General features: G+C 42.5%; 1 protein-coding gene across 3 annotated transcripts in view; it reads right to left on the bottom strand.

The window, feature by feature from the left end:
• Positions 1–22,759, bottom strand: part of GRIA1 (glutamate ionotropic receptor AMPA type subunit 1) — a 306,881-nt gene that overhangs the window by 128,272 nt on the left and 155,850 nt on the right. For all 3 annotated transcript variants that reach the window (XM_058720887.1, XM_058720886.1, XM_058720895.1), the window contains 3 exons: positions 17,827–18,066; positions 14,708–14,892; positions 9,552–9,605 (listed from right to left, as the gene is read on the bottom strand). In XM_058720887.1, coding sequence (XP_058576870.1) covers positions 9,552–9,605; positions 14,708–14,892; positions 17,827–18,066 — 479 coding nt within the window. The remainder of the gene's footprint in view (positions 1–9,551; positions 9,606–14,707; positions 14,893–17,826; positions 18,067–22,759) is intronic.

Genomic DNA, 22,759 nt, shown 5'->3' with positions numbered 1-22,759 from the left:
CACTTTTTGACAAAATGCCATCTTAAGCACTTATGAGGTCTCAATACAGTAGGTATCTATTGAATTCTTGGTGAAAAATGAATGAAAGGCCAAACATACGAGAAATTTGAAATCTGGGAATGGGGAAAGGAATATTCTAGTTGCTCATTCATGTTCTCCTTCATCTGTTAGTACTTGATACTGAAAAGCACATACTGGACAAAGGGGTGCAGCAGAAAATCACAGGTGTGATCCTTGCTTTCAGATTACTTAAGGTTTCATAAGAAAGGCCAATATTACCCAAGTAATTGTAGAGCAAAATATATGAACCAAAACCTGACCTTGGAGCTCAGGGAAGGCTTCTCCGTGGAAGCAATGAAGCCTGAAAGAGGAGGCTTTGGTTAGGTGAAAAGTGCAGGGAATAACCCTCTAAGGAGAAGATATGCATGTTCCGAGGTTCAGATTCAGAGCCACAAAGGGCAGTGAATCAAAGGGAACATATGTCACACATCAGCCTGGATTGGAATCTCAGTTCTTTTACCTCCTAGCTTTGCGACTTCAGGCAAGCTATTCCACCTTTCTGTGCCTCGGGATCCTTCACTGCAAAAATATGGATCGTTACAATATCTATGTCATAACATATGTTAAATTCTTAGAATGATGCCTGGCACATAGTAAGTACTCACCTAGCCCCCTAGCTCATGGGGCTCCATGTTCCTTCCATTATATTCTCTGCTTTTCTGTCTTAAAAAGAGGTACAAGTAAGAAGTAAGGACTGAACCCTTCTAGTTACACATTACCCCAACCTCCTGCCATAATTGGTTTTGAGACGTCTGTCCCTTCTGCTTCTAGGCTAGTGGGGGCATGCTCTGAAAGAGCAGTTGCCAACGCTGTCTTGCGTATCTGGAATAGTCTGTTAACTCAGCATGGAAAGGGCTGTTTCAAATCAGCCAAGGTGTTTGTAAGAGCAAAGGCTGCAAACACTGAGTGCTTGAGATTAACGAAGCAGTGTCCCCCTTATGCTGAAGGGAGCCCACGTGGCTTGGGAATTTTGTTTTCATATCTCTGGACAGCAGAGAGAGGCAGGGAAGTTAGCACCATAATTTACACACCTGCAAAGGTCCTCTTGGCAATTATTCCTTTTGAAAACACTGTATCAAATCTTCAACAAATTGAGACCCTCAAAAACAAAGATATTTTGCAAGTGATAATGGATCAGTGGCAGAGTTGGGATGAGACCCCAGGCTTCTGCTACACTCACGGTTCTAAAACTTGACACAAAGTAGCTCATTTTATCCTTATCTTGTGAGGTATGTATTCATATTCTCACCTACAGATGAGGAAACTGAGGTATAGAGAGGTGAAGGGACTTGCTCAAGATCACACAGCTAGTAAGTGGGTGAGCCAAAATTCAAACCCAGTTTCAGGGGGAAAGGAGTTTATTTCTCAGTTTTGCTCAATCATAGTACCAGGCCTAAGAGTTGCAAAGGTTTTCCTGATTTGGGAAGAGATTAGAACACCTAATCTTTAGAATTAGAGAGATCTGAGGTCAAATTCCAGCATTAGCCACATAACTTTGGAAAAGTTCCTTTGGCAACTTGAACCTCTTTTTTCTGACTCATAAAGTGGGAATACAATCCACCTTTCTTGGAGGGACACAGAAACTCTCAATGGTCTCTAGAGTGGATTATTCTAGACCATGAGGTATGAGTGTGAAGAGTAACAGACTAGGCCTTGCCTGATGGAATGCTTGGACCACATGGCAAATGAGGATCCTTTGGGATCTGGGATCAGAGGCCTCTGCAATGTCAGCCGTGATGATCATGAAGTACCCGTGTGTTCTCACTGTTACAAGAGAGTGAGGTGTAGGCAGCGGGAGGGAGTGAAGCCTGTAGGGAAGGGAAATGGGGAAGGTGCAGAAGGTCCCATCAGTGAAGAGAGACTCTGACAGGGATGCAGGGGGGCAGGAAAGAATGCTTCTGAGTCTCTTTCTTGGTCTCCATGTTTCTTTCTCTTACACACCACACACACACGCACACACACTGTGGAAACTAAAAGACCACAGTGGGGTGAATAAAGCATAAAGAACAGAGCAAATGATTCCTCCAAATCCCAGTCCAGCTCTGTTTTTTAACTTCTCTGTGACCTCAAGCAGGTCACTTCCCTTCTCTGGGCCTAAAGTGCCATTTGTAAAATGAAGGGCTGGCTGAGATGAGCTCCTAGGGACCCTTCAGTCCTAGCTCTCTTGGACTCTTCAAACCAGGGCAAAGGCATGTTCTTCACAGGACCACTGGCTACACAGATCCACTGTCATCCTTCCCTGATACCCCGCAGCCTGCAGAAGCCTCTCTAGCCTCTGACTGCCATGCTCTGGCAGCTCAGGTGGCCATTTATGGGGCTTGCATTACTATCCCACATTGTGATTTTTCTCTCGCATTCTTTAGAACTTTCATTACATGTGCCAATCGAGGTGGAAGACAAGGCCTTGTTCCTTCCAGGACAAAAGTCAAGCTGCATGATTCCTCTTGTATGAGCAGCTTCTCATATGAGCCCAGCACAGTGCTAGGCTCGAGGACATGCTCTGTCCACATTCGATGATCAGTTGGACGTCTTTCAGAAGCATGTACTGTAAGAAGGTGCTGAGGGAACAGAGAGGTGTCCAAGCTGGAGGAGCAAACACAAAGATCAAGCAGGGTAGGCTCCCAAGCACATGAAGGCTGCTTCTACAGCCTTCTACAGGCTTCTACGGAAGGGCAGTAGACATGTTCTGCAAGGCTGCCAAGAGACCAGGTGGTGCCAGAAGTGCTGAGAGGGTAGCATAGGGCAGACTGGGCTCCCTTCAAGGAAGACTTTAGAAACTTCAGAGCCCTTTGCAAAGAGAAAGAGCTGCCTCGGGGCAGTGAGTTCCCCATCCCTGGGTGTTATTCAATCAGGAACCAGATGGATGGGCTTCAGAGGAGATTCTGGCCCTTTATGGGAAGTGGATTAAAAGCCCTCCTAGGCCCATCTTTAGCTACTCATTTGCATAGTCATAACTATGTTCAGATTTCCTTCTCTGCTTCTTTTAGCATTTTGCATTCAAGGATTTTGCCTGTAATGCATGTGATGTGTGGGTACAAACATTGTTTATTTCCTGAACAGTATTTCATTTCACTCATTCATTCATTTGGTCAATTTTTAAAGAACAGCTGTTATATGCAGCTCACTTTGCCAGGCACTGGGAATTCATCAGTGAACGAGGTAGACATACTTTTTCTTCTAGGAGCTTAAAGATAAGCAGGGAGGAAGACCTTATATAGCTGTGAGATAGTTGTGGATGAGATTTAGTCTGGGAGAGGGTTGAGGCCCTTCAAAGATAGCCCATGGTCCCCAGATATTAAATGTCTTTTTGTATACACTGATGATGATGGTGATGATGATGATTATAGTGGTAATTACAAATACTTACTGGGTGCATATTTGGGCTATATATTGCTATACACACTTTATAACATATTGTCTTGCTTGATTGTCATAATACCAATAAGGAGGTAGATAATATCACACTATTCCCTCTTTTACAGATGAGACAATGAAAGTTCAGAAAGGTTAGGTAACTTGGCTAATGTTACACAGCTAATAAATATAAAGCCAGAACTTAAAAGTAGAACTGTTTGACCTCAAATCACCCTTCCCAACCACTGTACCACCTGCCTAAACAGAGGCTGTGGAAACCAAATGTGACCAGGTGGGGCACTGAGACAGCAGGAAGAGAGATACCAAAGAAAGTGCATTAAGGTTGGCTGTCTAGAAAGCGTAGTCAGATTTCTCAGCATAGGAGAACAAGGAGACTAAAGAACACTTCCTTCTCAGGACTGATAGCAGCACAGAGCTGGGAGCTTGGGTTAACCGCCCCATGGACCAAACCTTCCAAACTCCTGTAACACTTTACAGGAGTTAATATGCAATCACATGGAGGGAATGGTTGGCTGTGCTAATCCTCAAATATCCCACTAAGACCTGGGATGACCTGACCTCACTGTCTCTCCCTCAGCTTCCTTATGGACTAGAAATTATAATTAAAATGAAATTCCATCAGTGTATAATTAACAAGGTAGCCAATAGGAGCTTGAAAGCCTGAGTTTGACTTCCAGGTCTATTGTAGGCAAGATTTAAACTCAAGCCCTCTTGTCAAGAACCACCAGCACCACCTTTGCTCCTTCCTTTCATTTCCCACCCTCAGCAGCCACACTGCACGGTACTAAGCACATGTACGTCAGAGCTCTTTGGTCCTGGAGGGGAAGCCCAGCTCCATCACTTTATAAACTTTGTGACTTTTGAAAATTCCCTGCTCTTTCTGAACCTCAGATTCTTCATCTGAAAATGGGGATAATATTATCAAGACCATGGTAAGGGTTTAGTCGATAACACATGTAAGTATTTCTCACAGCGCCTGGAGTGCAGCGATTCAATGGATTATAGTAGTTATTGCCAGTGTATTCATCAGGGGTTTTAGGAATTCTGGGTCAGTGGCTCCCAGTGGGTTGGCATCAGGCTAGCCTGGTTGTCCTATTCTTATTCCCATCTTACTAGGTTTTTGTCAGATTCCTGAGAGCCAGACAGACTCCATGGACCAGGTGCCTGCCTTCCTCCTCTGCAGCTCAGTCACATAATATATCTGAGCCTCAGTTCCCACATCTGTAAAATGTGGATGATAAATTCTACCTTGCTTACTCTACAGGAGTATTATGACATTCAAGAGCCAGCAGTGTGATTCATAAGAAAATTTCACATAAACCATAACAGGTTGAAAATGGGAGGAATTGCTGTTACTGTTATTAACCCCCCAGGAGGTACCATATGGTCCATATTGAAAGAGAATCAACACCTTCAATGTTTCTCAAACTGGAGTCTGCTGGACCCTTCGTAAATTCTCAGAGGCCTGCTAGTTCTCTATAAGCATTTTAAAATGTACTGTTTTGTTTCAATGAAACTCTAATCATCAATATTAATAATTTTGCAATTTGTCCCATGTTGTGAGTACTCATTTTTACAATTCCAGTGATACCGAAACATTTATGTATTTGCTCAATGTTTCCCAAACTGGCTCTGCAGATGCACTGCAGGAGTCCACAGGCCCTCTGTTTTGAGAAATGCTAGTTTGGTCTAAGATTTGTTGCTGATGTGTCACAAAGGCAAAAGTTGTAACTCAGGAGGGCCCTGACAGGTAGATGTCTGCTTTGACCACAGTGTCAGAGCAGCGAATGAACACGGAGTCAGTACTGGGGTTTGGAGGAAGACAGACAGCCAGACTGGATAGCCTGGCTCTTTGGAGGGCTCCAGGGCCTAGGTGCTTCTTTAAGAAATAATGGCATAGCTCTCCAATTTCTGCAAGGTTCAAGTACACTTTATGGACATACCACTGCTCTAGAAATATAAATACACATCTATCCTATCATATATAAAATATGAATACATAAGCATATATGTGTGTGTATGTCTGTGTGTGTGTGTATACACACACACACACAGACATACACACCATAAGTGACATACAGTTGGGCAGATTTAGTATATGTGGTAAGAATCTCCCACCTATGTAGAACATGTTCAACTTTCCAAAACATGGTGACATTCAGCATCATCTTTGATCTCTCCAATGACACTATAGCGTGCAGATCAGGAACTATCATTCCCATCTGACGGGTCAGGAAACTGATGGCTGGAGAGTTACCCAAGATCACAGAGCCAGCTAATGGTGGTGTCTGGACAAAAAGTGGGGGTTGGGGGGTGGAAGGTTCATGCTATTTTTTTTTTAACTCTGTGTACATAAAGCTCTCCTCTCTAACCACAGTCTCCTTCCTTCCTCTCTTCCAGCAGCCCCCCAAAGCTGGCTATTTGAATCCCTCCAAAGTGATCTGTTAGAAAAATGATGTTGGCTGCTTTAAAGCCCATGCATTCCATTTCTCTTGTGCAGAGAGAGCTGTGAAATAAAAGTGTAGCTCCCTCCTTTTGTTAAACCTTTCAAAAGCGTCCTTGGTTTCTAACTCTATAATTACACCCTAATCACAAACACTCTGAAGGAGGGGGTCAGTTCCATGCAGCAGCAGGCTAATTATGTGGCAGAATTTCTAAAAATTATCATCTTATAAATTGCGTTATTTCTCTGAAGGAGGAAGAAAAACACACACCACATACTCGCCTATGTTTCGAACTGAATTAATTAGTAATTTGAAGCCTAATTATCAACTAATCTATTGGAACATGTAAGTCTTTTGTATTTGGATGGTATATGCAATTTGCATCCTATTAGCTGGCAGTTGTAAGGATCTGAGAGCTCATTAGGTCAGAAGAAGAAGAATCCAGATCAGAAGGATACAGAAACCCAAGGGGCTGACTTGGTGATGCTGTGACCAAGGGGTCACTTGGCAACAGATGGAGGCTGGCAACTTAATTATCTGGGGTCTTTCGGTGGCTCTGAGGCCACTGATATGTAATTTCTATCTTACCCCAGAGAGGTGATTATGCATGCCCGCACCACTGTTCTGTGTATTCTCAAGCAGCAGGGTGCCTGCACCTTGTGTACTGAGAGGCATCCTGGAGTAGTGAATAAGGCTTTGGATGCTGCTGGCTAACCTTGGTGGTAGGCCTAGCTATATTCCTGGCCTGCTGTGTGCCCCTGGCCATGCCACCTTGCTGGTTCTGTTTCTCTCCGAGCAAATGAGCTTTAGATGGCAAAGACTTCCAAAGTCCCTTCTAGCCCTAAGGATCTGCGATTCGAGGGATGTCAAGGGTTTGCTTCATTACAAAGTCAGAAATTCCATCCTTGGAAATATCTTTTTTAGGGTGAGACTCTTGGTTCCTTAAAAGTCTCTAGACAGCCCACCCCCATTTAAAATGCAAATACCTCTGAGAAAAGTAGCATATTTAGCTATTAATGTCTGGGTCTAAATTAACCTATTTCAATAAGCCCTTCTTATTTCCAGTCCTGTGTCTGAAATATTGGAGCAGCCAAGGCAAGGGAGTTTTGAAGGGAAAGAAGGTTTAGGCAGGGACCTGTTTGAAAATGGAGATCAGGTCAGGAAGAATAAAAGGGGCACCTGGGTGGATCAGTTGGTTAATTGTCTGGCTCTTGATTTCAGCTCAGGTCATGATTTCATGGTTCATGACTTTGAGCCCTGCATCAGGCTCTGTGCTGACAGTGCAGAGCCTGCTTAAAATTCTCTCTCTCTTTCTCTTTCTGCCCCTACCCCACCTGCACTCTCTCTCAAAAATAAATAAGTAGACATTTTTAAAACAAACAAACAAACAAACAAACAAACAAACAAAAAAGAATAGCAGAACTGAAGGCTCAGGCAGGATACTGTGGCACCATTTTTAGATTCTGCAATTTTGCCCTTTACCTACAGCCAGACCCTTTGCCATTGTTCTACTAATGACCTTTGTTCCAGAAATAACTAGAAAATAGCAATCTTTTGTGCCATTAATAATTAATAGTACTCACAGAAATGATACAAAATAATGTGCCTAAAACTAACATGATACACTTTGTTATAGATAAAAAGTTAAAAATCACATCTTAATAGAAACAGAAAATTACAAAGACAAGCCGGGATAATAAGCGAACTTTGTAGAAAAAAACTACATTGGGAAAAACAGATAATTGCTTATACTGTCACATGGCAAAACGTGTTATTGATTAAAATATTTTAATCAGTATAAAAACTTATTGACTTGATGGGAAATATATCCACTTTGGAAAATAATTTTTGGAGTTTCTCAAGATGTTAAACAGAGTTACTATATAACCCAGCAATTCCACTCCTAGGTATACGCTCAAGGGAAAAACTTGTGCCTTATTCATAATTCAAATTCATAATTCACAAAGCTGTGGCATTATTCATAATAGTTAAAAAGTGAAAAACATCCAAATGTTTAGCAAAAAATGAATGGATAAACAAAATGCAATATATCCACATAACAGAATATTATTCGGCAATGAACAGGAGTGAAGTATTATATGTGCTACAATATGGATGAACTTTGAAGTCATTATGCTAAGTGAAAGAAGCATGTCACAAAAGACCAAATACTGTATGATTCCATTTCTATGCAATGTCCAGAATATGCAAATACTTAAAAAGTAGATTGCTAGTTGGCTAGGGCTGGGAGATTTGGAGGGCAATGGGGAGCAAGTGCTAATTGGTATAGGGTTTCTTTTTTGGGATGATGAAAAAGTTTTGTTTTTTTTTTTTTTAACATTTATTTATTTTTTTGAGACAGAGACAGAGCATGAACGGGGGAGGGTCAGAGAGAGAGGGAAACACAGAATCTGAAACAGGCTCCAGGCTCCAAGCTGTCAGCACAGAGCCTGATGTGGGGCTCGAACTCACAGACCGTGAGATCGTGACCTGAGCCGAAGTTGGATGTTCAACCGACTGAGCCACCCAGGTGCCCGTGATGAAAAAGTTTTAAATTTAGATTTGGGTGAAAAGTTTTAAAGTTAGATCTATAATTCTGTGAATATACTAAAAAGCAATGAATTATATACTTTATATGGACACATAGTATGGTATATGAATTACATCTTCTTAAAGCTCTTTCAAAAATGGGACCAGGGCACCTGGGTGCCTCAGTCGGTTAAGCGGCTGACTTCAGCTCAGGTCATGATCTCACAGTTCGTGAGTTCGAGCCCCGTGTCAGGCTCTGTGCTGGCAGCTCGGAGCCTGGAGCCTGCTTCGGATTCTGTGTCTCCCTCTCTCTCTGACCCTCCCCTGCTTATGCTCTGTCTCTCTCTGTCTCAAAAATAATTAAAAAAAAACATTTAAAAAAATAAAATAAAAAATGGGACTAAAAGCAAAATGAAATTATGTTTGGTTTTGGATAAAATTCCAGAAGAATCAAACTTCATAATAAAGAAAAAAGGTGTATGGTCAAAACATGACCTAGGAAGAATAGAATTGCCAGAAATCATGGCCACAAAAGAAAACTCATAATGGCATGTTGTTATTAAGTAAAATTTAGTATGAATAAAAATTATTTGATGAATCAAATCTTCATAACATTGAAAATAATTGTGCCCAATAAAAAGAACTTCAAATATATTAAAATGAAAACATTTCTTAAAAAGACAGGCTTAATCTATACCACCTAGAAAAGGGAATAAAAAAATGAAATTGACATAATATCATTCATGTTGGAAAACTGCTTCCAGTTAAAGATTTGTCAATAGTAGTATAATTGTGATTTTAATGTTTATTTATAAACAGTAAAACTGTCACTGGTGTCAAAATAAAGGATCAAAAACAGTGGGGTGGAAGCATCTTGTATCATTCAAAGATGTGGTGGTTTTGTCCTTATTGTCAAGGGGCAGAGCTCATTAAATCTGCAATTGTGATGACTGTCTCTTCCAAGGAAGGTTAGAGGTTTACCAATAGTGTGTGGATGTGGAGGGGAAAAGGTAAACTTAGTATTGCAGCTCTGAATTGCCCTCTCCAATCATGCAGTTCCCATCATCCGGGGATCACAGAAGCAAGCTAGGGCCCAAATGTGCAAAGACATATAAGCTGAGAGCCTGAGTATACTGTACTCACCAGATTTGCAAGGATGTAGTGGTAGCCGATGCCATTCTTCTCCAGCTTGATAATCTACGAAACAGCAGGAAGGGATTCATCAATCAGATTAGCAATTAATGCTACAGCAATAATAATAGCAGCTAACATTAATTGAATGCTTACAATGTACTGAAACTACAATATCACAAACATCCAATGATGGTGGCATTATTGATATACTCGTTTTACAGATGGAGAATTGAGGCATAGAGAGGTTAAATAAATTCCCTAAGGCTACCCAGCTATTAAGCGGCAGATGCAGAATACAAAATCAGCTTTGTCTGATACCAGTGGTGGGGCAGTGTTATTATAACCCCCCAAATTCAGACGAAATGCTCATTTCACTTCTTCTTCCATAAAGCCTTTCCCTAGATGGAGGTTATTTTCTTGTAAGAATCTTATGCTGTGTTGAATTTCCCGTCACTGTCATGACAATATCTGCTCCTTGGATGGACCGATGGGTGTAGGTGGATGGTCAGATGAATAGGTTCTTGACCTTGAACTCCTTGCATGAACCATATTCAGATCCCAGTCCCTTCTTTCCCTGAATATTATGCCTTCTTCCCTAAACCAGTTGAGGACCCAGACATTAACTGACCACTCAACCTGGAAGCTGGAAGGGAATGTCAGGGTCATCTGGTCTAATCTTTGACTATACAGAGTGTAAGTTAGACCTAGAAAGGGGAAATTATTTGCCCAGATCCTGTAGTAGTCAGGTAGTTGTGTTAGGATAGGAACCTGACTGTTGTGAGTCTTTGTACAAACACCTGATTGTGGTTAATCGTTAAGAGCCAGGGTCCCCCCCAAACCCTTCCATCCTGAATGTGCAAACTATTTGTAATCATGGTGGTGGTGGTGGGGAATTTTTGTGGAAAGAATTATCCAGAGGTTTTCTCGGGCAGCCAGACATACTACCCAGTGAGGGATAGCTAAGACCAGGTCTTGGTTTAGCCCGAGCTCAGCCTGCAAGTTAACTTGATCTATTTCTTTATTTTTTAATCACGAAATTGGGGTTAGAACATTCTGCTCAGTTCCTCTCCTGCACTGTTACAAGAAGGCATAAAACATATGAGAAGCACTTGGGCTTCTTGTCTAACTGAATAAATTTTCAAGGTTATTAAAATCCACATTCAGACATCTACTTAATTGGATGTATGTGCATAGCGGCTCACATATTTTTTTTAATGTTGGGAATAATTAAATGCAAGCACACACAATGAATGCTCTGAAACAGTAGATAGATTGTGAAATTCCAGACCATGGAGCTCAAATACTATTGGGATGATAGTTTTATTAATAATTTTTCATTACTTTTCCATCTTCTTGTCAAACGGTTTGCTACCCTTTCAACAATAAGATGCCTTCATCAAAAACCTGTTCAGCTTCTAGTAAACACAAAACAGGCAAATAAAAGATATTTGACAGCCTACCACATTTAGGCATTGGATAAGAATAGCCTCTGCAAGATGAAATTACCAACTGAAACATAAGCAACAGATGATAATTGATGACTACTGATTGATAAAACTTAGTAATTTCATATGGTTCAACATATTGCCAACCTTTCCACCCATTTATTCACCTACCTACCCACTGCTCTATCTTCCCTCCTTTCCTGCCTTCCTTTCACAAACATTTATTAAATGCTTACTATGTACCAAGCACTGCGCTGCAGACAGCGTGGGAAGTGAGTTACACTTGGTACTTGCCCTTCTGGAGGTCCCACTTTACTGGAAGGAAACCCACAGTAAATAGATGAAGAGGTGAATGCCCCCAGTTTACAAACTGAAGCAGGTGTTATGAGGGTAATGTATAATTTCACTTGGAGCCCATAGCCTTGCTGACCCCATTCTTTCAAAGCTCATTTCCACTGTATTGCCTTAATTCATAATCTTTGTGTCTGGAATGTCCTTTCCCATTCTCTCTGATTATTCATCACCTTTATGGCTGAGCTCTAATCCCAGCTACTCTGTATAACCTTCTCTGATTAATTAATCCAACCAAGAGATATTTATTGAACATGGACGATATGCCAAGCACTGTGCTATGTGCGGGGGCCAACCTATGAATACGAGAGGCAAGGTCCTAGTGCCCTCAAGAAGCTGAGCTGATGTTTTAGTAGGGATACAGATGGTAAATATATAAACAGATAAGTGAACAAGATTTCAGCACGTTAGAAGCACTACAAAGACAGTAAAACAGGGTGATGTGATGGATGGCCTAATCCTGGTGTCTCTCATCTCTAACTCATCCTGAACTTAATGATTGCACTATATAATTTGGTGTCTAATATATTGAAAAAGCATTATATTCTAATAACCCAATTCCTTGCTCAAAAACCTTCTCTGATTCTTGACCGTCTGCAGAATAAACCCCAAACTCCTTAGAATGCTTTCCAAAGATAGTCACGATCGTGTGTTCATCCTTCTGTCACTGTCTCCCGGTAGGCACTCAGCATCCTTCACCTGGCTTATTAAATCATCCCTGCAACCTTAGCCCTCACATGCCCTCTGGGCCTCCCTATATGCCCTCCTTTCTAACTTAATGGCTTTTATCCAGCCAATGTCTACCTATAAATATTCAGACCTATCTCACATTTGGGATCTTTCCTTAGAACCTTCATTGATTCCCTCTTCTTTCTGTGTACTCAAAAATATATTTATTGACTACCTACAACATACCAAGCACCGTTCAAGGCACCATGGATACCACAAGGAAGAAAATGAAACAAAAATCCTTGCCCTCCTAATGCTGATATTCTAGTTGGGAGCCTGGAGACAGATAGGCAATTCCCCACCTGGAATTTAGAATCACTATCTCCCTCTTTAGGTTAGGCAGGACGTTTGTATTGGACCGAAAAGATCCCAATTCGAATGCTCAATGCCAAGCTGTCAGACTGCCAGCCGTTATTAGTTGCAAGCTCGAGACTCACCATTGTCACTAACTAGCTGTCTGAACCCAAGGCAAATCAACCAATGTGACCATTAGTTATCCCATCTGTAAAATGTGAATGCATGCAGTAAACCGAATGATCTGTAAGATCCTTTCAGCTCTTTGGTCTTGCTTTTTCAGAACAGAAGAATCTAATGGTTGAGTTAATATACTATACCCTAAAATGCCCACATAAACAAGTCACTTCCTTACAAAACAAGTTTGTCTTTTGACACGGGAGGTAGTTATAAACAGCAGAGGCTGAAACATAATATTTTGGGGAAAGTTGGGCCTTATAACCAGACTGAGATGGGTTTGACTCCCCGCTTTTCTTATATGCTAGCTGTGAAATCCCAGGCAAGTATAGTCCCTTGTTTCTTCATTTAGAAAATAGGGGAACTGATAGAAGCAGTTTTATAGAGTTGATATGAGGATGAGGTGGCATTATGCATGGAAAGGGCTTGGCATGGTGTCTGGAATGTGGCAAGTGCTCAGAAAATAGTGGCACCAGCTATTGTCTTTATAACAACAGAGGACAAGTTATCAGTCTATTAAGAATACCTAATTAACATTCAGCACTTCTCCCAACTCCTATTTCTCCAATCTTTTTATCAGCTTTGTAGAACAGGGGCCATCATCCTCTTTTACAGATGAGGACACTTATGCCCAAAGAGGGAAATGACTCAAGAAGGCAGTACTAGCTGGTGCTATAAAAAGCAAAAGTAGGGAAATGCTTACATATGTCACTCTTTGTGGGGAGGTTCTGTTCTAGGTATTTTACATGACTAGATTCTTTTCACTCTCACAGGAGCCCTCTGAAGGAAGCTGTAATTATTATTGTGCCCATTTCACAGATCAGGAATCCAAGGCATGGATGAAAAACCTGGCCCAAGACCCCATTGCTAGTAAATACTAGAGCTGGGTTCTATCTCCAAGCCACTCTGTCTCCAGGGTCTCTCTGCTTAACCATTTTCCTATACTGATTCATTTAACCAGCTTTCAAATCCCTTGACTCCAACCTGGGGAACTCCCATCTTATGGAAACAATTTTTGCTGGCTTCTCTTTCCAAGAGGGAGGCCAGATCCACCCTTTGTAGAGCAGACTACATAATTAATGCCTTAAACAATCCCCAAGTTTTAAAATCTCCTCTGTTCTGTTGCTGAGGCCTCTGAGTGATTGCTGAGCTGGCAGCAAGACTCCTGGTGGGGGTCCCAGGGTCTTGAAAGGCCATCAACAAGCTCTGTCATATTGTCAAGTACCTAAAACTATTATCTTTATCTACTTTCTTGCTATCTCACCTGCATACACTGGTGTCATTCAAAAAGATAGGAGACTGACACAGAGGCCTGTTACTTGTACAGTGGGTACATGCTCCAGCTCTGATGATGGTAAGAACCATGGTTTAGAGACCTCTGGCTAAAAGCGGTTGAAGTTACAGTGCCCTTTCCCAGAATGTACCATCAATAGACTTCTCAGACACATGGGTGTGTTCAAGGAAACAGGAAGAAGAGAAGTGCTTCCTGCTGCTTTGGACTCTTAAGACAGGTCAGTGGGCCAAATGAATGAGATGTTGATGGCTAGACCAGGGAGTGACAGAACCCAGAGCTAAACCCAGGAATCTGGCTCTCCAGGCTGTGTTCCCTATGTTCACGAGATCTAAAGTGCAACGTAATCTCCCTTCTACCATAAAGGGAGACAAGGGGGTAAGTTTTTGGTCAACTGATCTGAGAACAACTTGAAGGCCTACTGTCAAGTCTCTCATTGTTTGTGCTATTTCATAAAAATTCAGAATGAGGGGCGCTTGGGTGGCTCAGTCGGTTAAGCCTCTGACTTCCGCTCAGGTCATGATCTAGCTGTTCGTGAGTTCAAGCTCCTCGTTGGGCTCTGTGCTGACAGCTCAGAGCCTGGAGCCTGCTTCCGATTCTGTGTCTCTCTCCCTCTCTCTCTCTGCCCTTTCCCCACTCACACACACACACACACACACACACACACACACACTCTCTCTCTCTCTCTCTCTCAAAAAAATAAACACTAAAATTTTTTTTAAAAATTCAGAATTAAAATTTATAAATTACGGAATACGAGGAAGTCACCTATCTCATCTAATCAAGAGCTCTCTTTGTCACATTCAAGGCAGAAGGCCATCCAGCCCATTCTTAAACCATTGCCCTCACCCACTCTGAGCCTTTGCTCCTCTTACTACCTGGCCCAAGATAGCGTTGAGACGTTCTGATTCACAGTCCACCACCACCAGCCGCTCCTTTTTCTTTTCCAGGTCCTGAAAGAGCATCCGGTATCCCTCCTCTGTGGTTGTCAAAATGTTGACCGCTGTCACCTGCCAGTTCTTCTCAGCAGCTGTGTCCAGTACTTTCTGCAGGACAGACAAACCTGGAAATTGGGTAAGACAAGAGAAGTGGCAATCAGGATACACAGGTACCACCCCGCCTCCACTCAGCACCCACCTCCCTTGTCTCCCCCAACCTGACTCGTCCACCAAGCTCAGCTCCAGCTTTCTCTCACTGTGCAAGTCTGAGCTCACTGAAGGCAGGCAGTGGGTCTCTTTTGTGCTTCTGTTTCCAGAACTTAGCAGTCAGTGTGATTAAAATAGAACCCAAGGCTCAAATCCTCATGCTACATACAATATGCTGGTTAAATGGCCTCACACAGACTACCTCGCTTCTTCAAACTTTAGTTTTTTTAAGGGCAAAATGGTGATGTTAAAAATTCCTACCTCAGTGTCATCATGAGTGTTAAATGAAAATGTCTGATACATGGCAAGGATTTTAGAAATATTAATTATTATTGGGCATTTAGTAGCTGCTTATTAAATGTGCCAACCCAGTATCCAAATAGGCACCTAATAACTGTAAATTCATGAATGTTTGATATGTATCAATACCTAATACTTTGCCTTTTACATAGTAGGTATTCAATCAGTGGGTACTGAATTAAATTATTCTCTTCTGATTTATAGTTAAAGGACAGAGGAGCCTGTTACTCAATGCTACTTTGTTTCACCTTTAAGACATAAATGGTGTCTTAGTTTAGTACTGCTGCTGTAACAAATCACCTCAAACTCAGTGGTCTAAAACAACACACATTTATCATCTTATATTGACACAGGTCAGTTTGAAGTGAATCTTCTTGAGCTAAAATCAAGGTGTGGATGGGGCTGCGTTTGCGTTCTGGAGGTTCTACGGGAGAACATTTTCTCACCTTTCCAACTTCTAGAGGCTGCTCGCATTCCTTGGTTTATGGCCCCTTCCGACTTCAAAACCAGCAGTGACTGGTCAAGCCTGTCACACATCACCCTCTGACACTGACTCTCCTGCCTCCACCTTCCCCATTTGAAAGCCCCTGTGATTATACTAGGCCCACATGAATAATACAAGATAATCTCTCTGAGGTCAGTGGATGAACAACATATATCCCATCTGTAACCTTAATCCCTCTTGCCATCCAATAGAACATATTTAAGGTTCCCCAAATTCTCAGAGTATAGGCATCTTTGGAGGGGAAGATGGAAGTCAATTTCTTGCCTACTTTATATGTTTATTTCACTCTTGCATTACTCCTCAGTCTTTTGTGCGTACATCATTTCTGTCTCCCTGTAACACTGCTAATCCCTCCTGCAGTGACCAATATGGTGCCTGGCCTTAAGAATCATCTACAGATTGATCGGTTTGTTACGCCTTCTTGTCGCTGTTTCCTTTTTCAGTACAAGTTCTTTGGTGTGCTTAAGCCTCACATTTACTGAAAACGTACTACGTGTGTGGTCCCATTCTACCAACTTTCTTGTTTTCAGTTTACTTAATCCTGTGAGATACATATCATTATTATCACCATTGCACCACAGATGTGAAAACTGAGGCTCAGAGAGATTTAGTCATTGGCCCAAGGTCACATAGCTAGCAAATGGCAGAGCTCTGAGCTCAGAGTTCTGAGACAGGCAGAGTCCAGTCACGAGCCTGGGTGCTTCTGCCAACCCAGAGGGGACTCTCTATAATCAAAATTATATTTTTATGGATTTGGGGAAGTAGGTTTGCCCCTTCCAGGCCTCAAGCTTCAGTAGGCTGTGGGCTGTCATGAAATATCCCTTCTGCAGGCAATCCTCTCAATGACTGCTGTTTGAGAAGGGAAATCCTCAAAATGAGGAGAATCGAGGGAAAATTGAAGAAAACAGAATGTTTCTGGGTCTCTTCTGCTAGTTCCTCCTCATTGAATAATGTCTGCCTAACACTGCCCAAAACACAGTCTCACAAGCCATTGTTCTACTCAAAAGTCTCGTAAGCCTTCCTACAGGAACCTCGTGCAAAACCTCCCTTTCACTCAGGGCAAAACTACCCTTCCTCAGTTTCCACACCTTGCACAATCCATTTATTTATTTATTTATACCAATAATGACTAGGTTCTGAAGACCGTTTAGTATATAAGGGAAAGGCAGGAGAGTATAATACAACCACCACAGGTATCAGAAAAAAAAGAGAAAGTTCCCATTTAAGGATTAGGGGATAGAGAAGCAGTGTTTGAGCAGCTGCAAAAGAGAGGAAGGATTCGCATATGTAGATCTGGGAAAGGAGGTGCATTCCAGAAAAGAGGAACAGCATGAGGAAAGATGCAGAGAAGAAAAGGGCATAGGAAACATTTGGAAAATGTGATGTAAAATTCAAAATGAAAGTGGGAGCAGAACTAGAAGGGCCTGGAGGGGTGATGGTGATGATGGTGATGATGATGATGGCAGTTAATAAGTATGGAGGATTCTGAGCACTTGTATCCCAGGCACTGACAGGAACTTTCTAGTCACCCCATGCAATCCTCACAGCAACTTTAGGAGGTAGAGATTAGGTTCATCTTATGACAGAGATGAGGGAATGAAGGCATAGAAAATTTTATCCCCAACTCATTCTGAATTTAAACCCAAACTGAGGCAGAGAGAGCTTGTGCAAAGACAAACAGTGGGAGAGGAGAGGACACAGAATTTAGATTCAGATTTGTCTGACTCTAGAGTCTGTGCTCCTAACACCTACACCATAAGTCATGAGCCATTCAATGGAGGCCCTTGGGCTTTGAGCCTGGACTCAGGAGCCATGGAAGCTTGGCGAGCTGTAGAGTGACATGGTGTGTTAAGAGAATTACTCTCTCAGAGGATGTGTTTCCACACTGTGAGTTGGGAATTAGCCATGAGCAATCAGTCCATAGAAATAAAGAATTTCTGGATCATTCCTCCCTTGCTTTTCAATGAGGCAGGGAGGCACCATTCTCCTTCCTCTGGCAATTTTCTCTCCAATCTCAACAGTCTCCCTCCCCTAACCCTTGGCTTACCCCGGTCGGCATCATAAATGTAGACGAATTTCTGCCACTTGTAATGGTCGATGATGCTGATAAGAGCATCCTGCAGCTCAGGGCGTAGCTGAAGGACAAACTGATTGGAGGTGTCAACGGGGAAGCTCGGTGTGATGAAGCAGACGTGGAGGGCCCCACAGAAGGAGGTCAGCATGTTGACAGTTCTCCGTTCATAAAACCCAAAGATGGCGTAGACTCCTTTAGAGAACTGGGAACAGACTGGAGGAGGAGAAGAGAAGGATTAATAGAAGATGCTGCAAGGAAACTGGCAGATGGTTCTCAAACTAATCCATCCACTGGTTCATCCATCCCAACTCATCATTCTTCCATTCATCTATCATCTGGCCATCCACCCATCCAACCAATCTATCCATGCATCCTTCCAACCTACCAGTCTGTCCAACTGCCTTCCTATGTTACATGTCTATGCATCCCACTCACCCAACCATCTGTTTAATCCACATGTCTATCAGTCTCATCCAATGTTTAGAAGGTCCCAATTCTAAGCCAGACGTTGCCATGCTTATTAATGATAAATATACTAAACCATTTTCATATGTTCTCTCTTATGTTCTCTTCATATGTTCTCATTTTTATATGTCTCTTTATCTCTGCAATGGTCTTCTTAATGTAGAAGAGGGAAGACTGAATCATTTTTAAAAGGGAAAAACTAAGGCTCAGAAAGTTAGTGAACATGTCCAAGATGGCACATCTAGGCCATATCTGAGTTGGGTAGGTATCTTAACCCCCATCCAGTCATCTTTCTATGACACTGCCCGTCGTGTTAAGGCAAAGCATTAAAAGTTGCTACAGAATCAAGGAGTTCTGCCAGCTTGCTGCAGATCCATGTTGAAGAAAACAAGTATTGATGTTCTCAGTTTACCCTTAGCTTGTGGTATACATTTCTCTGCCAGTGTTCACTTTGTGTTTGTACATCCTGCTAGTTGACTTTTCAGATCCCCCCAGTGTATCAGACATAGTAACAGCTTAACTGTATGAACACCCCCATGGGAGCCATTTTGCAAGGACCCAGTCCTGGATTATGCTTTATTACACTGCTGGTTAGAAGATAAAGTTTAAAAACTAAAGTCATAGGGCCAAATACCAGGTTGGTTAGCTACTAAACTCATTTTAATATGGGATACAGGATGGTTTCATACTGTTCACCCCAGTTGGGTAGGTGACCAACCCTAAAGCTATCTCCCATGCCTGAAATTACCCTCCAAATATGGATGGTGAGGCAGATGAGTCATCCTCAATCACAGTAGTCGTATTTTAGGGTACCTTGCCGTCCTTTCACATATATTAGTCTATCTAGTTCTCATTATAACCCTGGGACTTTGGCATTATCAGTGCTTTTTTTTTTTTTTTTTAAGATGAAAAGCTGATGCTCTTAGATCTGTTGTTCTCTTTAACACATCGTCTGCTTCCATGACCCTGCAGTACCTTGTATGTGGGGTCTCAAATTATGCTGTATAAGCATCGCCCAAATGTGTTCCATAAAACCTTATTCAACAAAATGCTCCTTAAAAAAGAAAAGGCATCTTTGGTCAAATAAACTTGGGAAATGGTGCTCACCTTGTGCGCATTTTGGAGGTGTGAGTTGCACTCTAGTTACATAAAAGATTGTGAGGGATCCTGTTCAACTTTAACCCAGATCTTGTCAAGTCTGTATGTCCCCAGGATCCTTTGTTGGTGAATACTTTTAACATGTTATTGAAGATCGTCTGGTCTATGCTGCACTAAAGAATGCAACTCACCACCAGTACCCAGTTGCCTATTGTGAGTCTTAGTTCTGATTCAGTCCCTGGAGCTAATGGGCTTGAAAGTTCATCTCTTAAAGATTGCAACTGAACTGTATGAGTCATGTGTCTGATCCCCACTGAAAACCAGAATACTGTCTCCAGGAAACCGGGTAGGAACACATTAACATCTGCTTGCATACCTGTAGTTACTGGGCACTCAGTACCTCTCAAGGTGCCCAGTCCCTGACTGATAACTCTTTGAGACCAGAGGCTCATGGAATATCTTCTCTGAACCCATATTCCATGGCCCTCCCAGTATCTGAAGGGAGTTCTCATGGACTCTAGGCTTATGGCTTCTGGTTTTCAGCAAATCCCTTCGCCCCCGCCGAAGCAAGAGGTATCTTTTTAATTAACTAAACCCAAAACCAAATCAACACAAAACTAACAAAACACAATTTCCCTTCCTTGTGCAAAACCTCTCACGAGTTTTGAGGTTTCCCATTGCACACAAGAAACATCTGACTGTAACTCAGAGCCTGAATAACTGGCCCCTCAGAACTTTCCTGCCTTATACACCTCTCCCTGCTCCCTGCTCTAGCTGCACGGGCCTTGGTTCTATTCCCCGGGGCTCTGAGCTTACTCTGCCCTGGACTCAGCAGCACCTGCTCCCTTCCTCTATCTGCAGGGCTCGGCCCTAACTCTTTGCAAAGATCACTCCTTTTCTGCAGTTGCCTTTCAGGTCAGATCTCACCCCCCAGAATGGGCCTTCCTTCATCATCTCTTCTCAGTAGTGACCCCAGCCTCCCCACACCTGCCTATAAGTCTCTGTCACATCACCCTGCCTTATTTCAGTCTTTCTTATTATTTGAAATCATTGCCTTTTTCTTTGCTTGTTTATAGTTGTGGCTGCTTGGGTCAATGTTAATCCCTGAAAACGGGGGTCTCACTTGTGCCCCAGAGCCAGCAGAGTACCTGGGACAGGGAAGGGCTTAATAAGTATTTGTTGAATGGAGGAAAGAATGAATGAATGACAGATGCTTGACGAGAGGGTCCACAGGACAGGCTATGAAGGGGAGCTGGGCCCGAACAGAGATGACTGTTGGCTCACTCTGGACCCTCCTGCCCCTGTAAAGTAGTTGTTTATTCTTTCCCACTCATAAGATTTTCTCTTCCACCCTAATGAGGACAATCTATCTGTTCCCAGCAGACAATAGGTACTGTCTTTAAATATCTATTGTAATTGCCAGAATCAAGATTTCCATAAATATGGATTTCCCCACCAGGAAGCATACATTGTGTATTATTCTCCCTATGTTAAATATAGATTTGTCAAAAAGCACAATCCATCTTACTGAGTGAAATGGATAGAGGGAGCACATAAACCCGTTAGCATATTATAATATGCTCTGTATGGTATTTTTAGGATTTCTTCTCCCCCTGCTGCAATGAAATATTATCCTGTGGGATATAAATCTTATGTTCCAGATCTATTCCCTCGCGTCATCCACTTGGATTCACACCTTTAGTTGGGCCTCTGGGGCCCTCGTGGCTGGTGTTTCTTGCTAGAATTTAGAAGCAAAGGAGGAAATGGAGGTGCAAGAAATAGGAGTAGGAGCACACGATCAGATCCTTAGATACACAAGAGGCTGGGAGTTTTCCCCCTCAAATTAATCTCCCAATTTTCCTTTTTCAAATTTATCTTCTCTTAAACTGAGTGCTTTATCCTCTAAGGCTAAGAGGGTACACTTACCCACTGCTCCCTAAAATAGCTTGGCTTGGAGGTAGCCTGGCCTGGATTTACCTGACTGGACCTGGGCCACAGAGCTGCTCGGCACCTGAACTTCAAGCTAGCTTCTCATCTTAGCCAAGCAGGAACAGCCACACAGAGAGAGAGACAGACAGAGACAGAGACAGAGAGAGAGACAGAGAGAAAGATACAGAGACAGAGACAGAGAGTCAGAGACAGGCAGGGAGATGGAAAGAGAGAGAAAGACAGAGAGAGAGAGAGTGTAAGACAGAGATAGAGACAGAGAGAGAGACAGAGAGAGATAGAGACAGAGAGACAGATGAAAGAGATAGAGACAGCGAGTCAGAGACAGGCAGGGAGATGGAAAGAGAGAGAGACAGAAAGAGAGAGAGAGAGACAGAGAGGCACTCTGTAGGCCCAAGGCCTACAACAATGCAGTTAATGGCTAAATATCGTGAAATATAATTGGTAGTTGTAGGGCATTTCTTTGAATCTGTCATAGTAAATACTCAATCAGAAGAGAAAAAGTAGTCTTACAAGAAAAGTAGTAAACTAGATGCCAGAAGACCTGGAGGAGCCTCTTTTTGGTTTTATCATAACACATTACTCTTGTGACCTTGAGTAAATCCCACGTTTTCCCTGGGTTTCAGTTTTCCCATCTGTAAAATGATGGTTTGAACTCTGTCATATGTAACATCCCTTCAGGCTCCAATATCCTAGATGCTAGTCTAATTCGTTCAAATATGTTTACTGATTGACAAGACTTGAGTTATTTGCTGGCCAAACTTTTAGCAACCTCCAGTGTACTTTTCCAACCCCCAGAAGCAGTTAAAGGCTCTCAGTTCTTGGATTTGATTGCAACAAACCCCCACCACTAAATCTAGATGCATCCACAGTCTTGAGTTCTATGCAGGATGCAATTTTAACCTGCTGTCTGGGGGATAATCAGAAAGGAGGCTGGAGGTGGAGACGGTAAGTCAGGCACCACAAGCAGGAGGAAGCGATGGGAACATTCTGAAGCGGCATCAGAACTCCGCTGGTGTTGAATCAGAGCAGGCTGGACTCTGTGTGGAACCATCCACTCAAGACAGCAGTGGCGTGTAAAATGCCTGTGGTAGCAGTAATTAGGAGCCGGCATTCGAGCACCTACAAGGACATTCCCTTCCATTGGCTCCCTTCAGCCTATGAGGTAGGCTACAATTAGTAAAGTGAGGTCCAGGACCGGTGCAAGGCACGGCTGTGATCTCAACTCCACCAGTGGGGGCGTAGAGCTTGAGTTCTTTACCTCTGTGATATGCCTCCCTCTGTCCCCAGAAATTTGGGTAAAAAACAGTCTTGGTACCTGAGTCACCTGCAGTGTCTAGAAAATCCTCTCATTTAATGCTGCCTTTCTCTGATACTGCCTAAAGGTGCATTTACT

Source organism: Neofelis nebulosa, chromosome 1, assembly GCF_028018385.1.
Source record: "Neofelis nebulosa isolate mNeoNeb1 chromosome 1, mNeoNeb1.pri, whole genome shotgun sequence".
Taxonomy (NCBI): Eukaryota; Metazoa; Chordata; class Mammalia; order Carnivora; family Felidae; genus Neofelis; species Neofelis nebulosa.
This window is presented reverse-complemented; position numbering and strand designations above follow the sequence as displayed.